This window comes from Melanaphis sacchari, unplaced genomic scaffold (genome assembly GCF_002803265.2).
Source record: "Melanaphis sacchari strain LSU unplaced genomic scaffold, SCAv2.0 Contig161_pilon_pilon, whole genome shotgun sequence".
Taxonomy (NCBI): domain Eukaryota; kingdom Metazoa; phylum Arthropoda; class Insecta; order Hemiptera; family Aphididae; genus Melanaphis; species Melanaphis sacchari.
In genome coordinates this window covers 5,028-10,411 of record NW_020270736.1, presented here as the reverse complement: position 1 = coordinate 10,411, position 5,384 = coordinate 5,028, and the positions used below count along the sequence as shown (strand labels likewise).

Genomic DNA, 5,384 nt, shown 5'->3' with positions numbered 1-5,384 from the left:
AAAATATATAGGTATGATTATTACTAAGTAGTATGAATTTATTAAATATGTTTAATTTTAACACAGTGAATATAATTATATTTTTTGATTAAATTATATAATAAAGTTTAACTACTGTACTAACTTTGATGATTCAATTTGTATGTTCACTGGAAAATCGTCCAGGTTAAATTGTCGATTTTCAGCAAAAATATCGGTTTCAATAAACAAATGATATCCTAAGGTTCTGAATGAATTGATGATCCCGCTACAAAATTCTTCTTGGCATTCGTATCTCTTTTCTTTAATATACTGAATAAGACTTTGTTGTAATAAACTAAACCCATTGTCCTTAAATCGCATGATAATTGTTGGACAACCGTGAGTTTTTGAAACATTTTTGCATTGGTTATTTGAACAAGTGATGTGTTCTTTAGCCGATGGTGCATATTTGAGTAATTGTGTTACAATAAAAGATACGTTACATTCCGTGTTAATAAGTTTTACGTTAGTTACATTCATGTCTTCGTTAAAAATGCCTTTTAGGAGAACAAATCGATCGGTGTATGTTTTTTTTTAATGTCTTATGGTAAGCTAATTCTTTACAAAATTGTAACATACTATTTTTACTTTTGTTTATAAAATCTTTGTACAAACTTATGTCAATGTATGCCATTACTAATATCGACGAAACAGAATCAAACAGACATGTGTTGTGTAATAAATATTTATTTTTATTATATTGAATGGGAGTAGATGTATTACCATTTATTAATAGAGTATCCAATGATGAACGTGTTGAAGGATTGCTAAGAATTCTTTCTATTTCTGGATTTGAACTCATATATTTAGTAGTTCTTTGTTTTTTACATTTAATTATTTGCATTGGAGAAATATTTGTATCCTTTCCATAGTCACGCCAATTTTCAACAGCATTGAGGGATGATTCTGAGTTTATTGAAGTACTCAAATCATCGTCCGTAGATAGAAAGTTTGGACTACTGATGGAATACTTCTGAATACTATCACTGTTGGTTGGTATTGGACTTATTACATTTAAATCATCGGAATCAGAATCGTCAATATTTTTTAAATTTTCTATTGGTGCGGATAGTTTATTTTTCGATTTCTCGTGAACCATTGTGTCATCAGTGATTGAAATGTGATTATTTCTGTGATCTTGTTCTATTAAAGAGTCTCGAATCTGGGTACTTCTAATCAGTTTTGCGTTAGATTCAATATTTTTTAGATGTGTTATAATAAATCTATCTGCACTCATAGGTCGAACATCAAATCTGAGAATTTGAGATTTAAGTTCTTTGAAATCATTTTCAACTACGGCAGTACTTCCATTAGTATATAGTGATTTAAACATTGTTCTCATAACATTCGTCCATTAAGGGAAATCTTTACAAATACGTAGAACATGATTGGCTAATTCAGGAAGATAATATGCCGATAACCGATCTCCTTTTACTAAAGAATTTGTTTTACTTTGCTCATAAATATTGTTTAAATATTGCTGTACACGATTTGAACATAATACTTCAACAATATTATCTTCTATAACATAATCATCAGTACTTTGTAAATCATCTATAAAGTAATTTTGTTCAGGCAATCCTTTTATTTTATTTAGTATAATTTCTCTATTTTTCTCAGCCGGTGTTTTATTATGATTATCATCTTCAACCCATCCATCAGTTTCGCTCAAGATTACAGTCAGCACCGCTTCTAAATAATATTTATTTGTAGTTATTATAGTATCATAAAAAATAAAAAATAAAAATTAAAAAATTGTCAGTACTTTCCTCTAGCTATACTGTCTACTTGCCAAGGCACACTTCCTACTGTATTAAAGTAATCTGTATACTTTTGTCTCACTAAAAAAGCGTTAGATCCAGTTCTACAATTGTTGTTGGTCAATAGAAGTAACTGAGTATCCGGCATTTCACCAATTTCATCTGTTATATTATTTGAAATAATCGTTTCATTTCGCAAATAATTGTGTAACACACAAGCCGCTTTGACAGCATTATTAACACTCTCTACTTTAATTTAAAATGGTTTTTGAAAAATGCGAAAACGGGACGCTAATATATCAAAAGTACATTATATTGTTTGTCGTGCTCGAGAAAGTCTGTAATTAAAAATTTTATTTTTCATATTTCCTACAATATTTTTTTTTGGATAAGGTCTCACTAATTTTTCCGATAATGAAAATGCTTCGTCTGCTACAAAAACATATGACAACGGTTGTTCAAATACAGGTAAAAATTCAGGTGGTGGAATTTGTAAAGATTGTTCATTTTTTTTTGCCAACACACTGCTCGTAAAAATATTGACATCACTAAATCTTCCCATTGATCCAACATCAACACTTATAAATTTATGGTTTGCGTTAACAAGAGCCATTAATACCAAGGAAAAAGTCTGTTTATAATTAAAAAATGATGTACTACCTTTTGGTGGTTTTTTAATCACGACATGTTTACCATTCAAAGCGCCAATTTAGTGGGGAAATTGCCATTGTTGTTGAAATTCAAGTGCAACTGACTTCCACATTTCTATTGTAGGTTGTGGTAAATACAAAGGTTGCATAGTGTCCCATACCGCGAGTGTTACTTCATTTACAATTTTTGACACAGTTCGATCGATCACCCATCCTGTAACTGTAAACAATACTTTTATAACTGCAATCTCCCGAAGTCAAATACCTGTACATTTATGAATATTAAACTTTTTTACTTAGTAAAAAATCTTTAAAATATAATACGAGGTTCCTTACAGGTATAACGTTAAATTTTAAAATTTAAATTGTTGATAACATTAAACAGAAAATTTAAAAAAATTTTAAATTTATTTAACGCTTAACGAATAAATTGTAAAACGTTTACATTTCTTATAATAGTAAACAATTTCATTTTTTTTTTTTTTGTGATTTAAGTCTTGATTTGAAGTTTAAATTTTGATCAAAATTTAAAAAAAATTTAAAAATTTTTGAGCATTTGAATTTTAAATTTTTATGAAATTGAGTAAGAATAACGAATCATTTGCAAACGATTATTGAATATAAATAATAAAAAAATATTAAAATTTAATTTATTTAATATTATTTAATTATGAATTTAACATACTCGTAGATACTGCATACTACTGTATAGATAATATAAATATAAATATGATATAAAACATCCTAGGCGACCTAGGCTAAAGTTTCGTTTAGAATCTAAAAATAGTTAGTCAAATTAAAATTATGTAACAGGTGAACTTGCAAAAGATACGTGGATAAAATTAAGGTGTTGTCATCGAGATGCTGCACTTAGAAGACAAAAAAAATGTTTTATAAGTGAAGCTGCTGCTGAAATAATTAAGCAATGGACATTTCAAAAACAAATGTCATTTTTGTTGCCATACATAACAAATAGAAAAAAGGAGACTAATTTGGTAGATAGTGGGGATGAAGACTCAGCTACTCCAATGCAAAATGTCATTGTAGACCCAGAGGTAAGTGAAGTGTCAGAAAATAATTATCAGGGGTCATCAATCGTGAAAAATGAAAATTACGTATTAATTGAATTCAATGAAGATAGAGATACGGTTTTCATAGAGCCACAGAATAATCAAATGAAAAAAAAATGACATAGGCAACTTAATACAACAATCTATTATAAATCGAGAACATAGGGCAAAAGCAAGGGCGATTGAGCGTAAAAGGTTGGAGGACTCAATACCTTTGAATGATCCACTTAATCATTTCTTTTTTTCAATGTATCACACCACGAAAAAAACTACCACTAGCATCTCAACTCAGAGTAAAAAATAAAATATTTGAGACCGTTTCGGAAGCTGAGACAGCTCTTTTGGATATCCCGAACACTTCATTCAACATCATTTAGACAGAGAAAATCAGTCTATTTCCACGTGGCAATTCATAGGAGACTCTTCCAGTTTTCATGAAAGTTTTATGTCCAATAGTTCTATGGATACACAGCTTGTGGAGATCGAAGTGAATTAACACACTTTTATGCAAATTTTCAAAACTTAGTTTGAGTATCGTTATTTTTTATTTTTATTGCTAAGTTATGCAAACGTTTTATCAAAATTTAAAATTTTATGTTTAATGTTAAACTTTATGTTGAAAAATGTTTTGTTAAAGTTGTTAAGTGTAAAATTAATATGTACAATTACATAAAAATCCTAAATTTTATACTATAATTTTTTTTTTATATTTATAAGCAGGTCGCTATTTAATAAAAAATTATAACTTACCTTAAAAATACAGCGAATTTTTCTTCGGGATCAATTGGTTTTTGAGCATTACATCCTGCTGAATAAATTTCATCTTTGACAATATTTGGGACTTTATTAAATTGATTTCGATTTAAACGGAAATAATTAGTGAACCGTGCATCGGAAAATTCTGATGTCAGAATAAATTCACTATGACATTTTTCTTTTCTTCATGTACGCGCTTTTCTATATAGATTTATTTCGTTTTGATAGTGAATACAAAAGTAAAAGTTCGTTCATTTCTTAGTCTGAATCAGACTATGAACTTAGGTCTAGTTTGTAATTTAAATCGTGTAGTTCATCCATATTTGTATGTTCTATGACCAATTATATACAAAGATGACAAGAAACTGTGTTCAATGTGCGGTCATGCGAGTAACGCAGTTTTAATCTGCCCTGCCTAACTTAACCTGCCCTGTCTACACCGCGTATCGATGTGCACCGGTCCCTTATTGCTTTTTGTAATTCACTAATAATTAAAAACAGCAATTGATAAAACTGAAATACATTTCATATTCCATTCGGACAGTACACACTACACACACACACAAACCCGTCTGAGCATATAAACGATAAATAATATTATTTTTTAAATTAAACGTTTTATACATTTTAATTATTTTTGATCCACACTCAATTCAAAATAATAGCAAAATTATTTCAATATTCAAATTTAATAGCACTATTTTCGTTCAAATAATAATAATGACGAAAATAACGTTAAGACAAGTACAGCACATAATATGTACTACAGCTATTTATGAATAATTCATATTATTTGAGCATTTAATACGTATAATAATACAAACTAATTTTTATCGTTTCGATTTGCAATAATAATATAACATAATGCACGTAATTTAAAACTCAATAGATTTATTCTACGAAAAAGTAGAAATTACTGAGTCTGTGTTGTTTTGGTGCACTGTGTGTCTGTATCTGATGTTTGATTTTTTTTCTTTTGTTAAATTCGATTTACTAAAAACTATTATATAATATTGTTAAAATAGTTCAAATTAATATTTTGTAATTGGTTTTTAAAAATAATTTTCCCCTTAGTTTTCACGTCTAAATAAAAAAACTGATGTAATTAATTAACTAACTGAGATATT

At 28.3% G+C, this 5,384-nt stretch overlaps 2 protein-coding genes across 2 annotated transcripts in view; one reads left to right on the top strand and one right to left on the bottom strand.

Moving 5' to 3' along the window:
- The first annotated feature begins 481 nt into the window (after positions 1–481).
- Positions 482–3,992, top strand: LOC112592233. Its single transcript, XM_025336245.1, has 2 exons — positions 482–568; positions 3,245–3,992. The coding sequence occupies exons 1-2, from the start codon at positions 559–561 to the stop codon at positions 3,619–3,621; spliced, it is 387 nt and encodes a 128-aa protein (XP_025192030.1). The 5' UTR covers positions 482–558; the 3' UTR covers positions 3,622–3,992.
- Positions 3,993–4,247: 255 nt separating this feature from the next.
- LOC112592232 (protein FAM200B-like) overlaps positions 4,248–5,384 on the bottom strand; it is a 3,854-nt gene continuing 2,717 nt past the window's right edge. The window contains exon 3 of the mRNA XM_025336244.1: positions 4,248–4,342. Coding sequence (XP_025192029.1) covers positions 4,248–4,342 — 95 coding nt within the window. The remainder of the gene's footprint in view (positions 4,343–5,384) is intronic.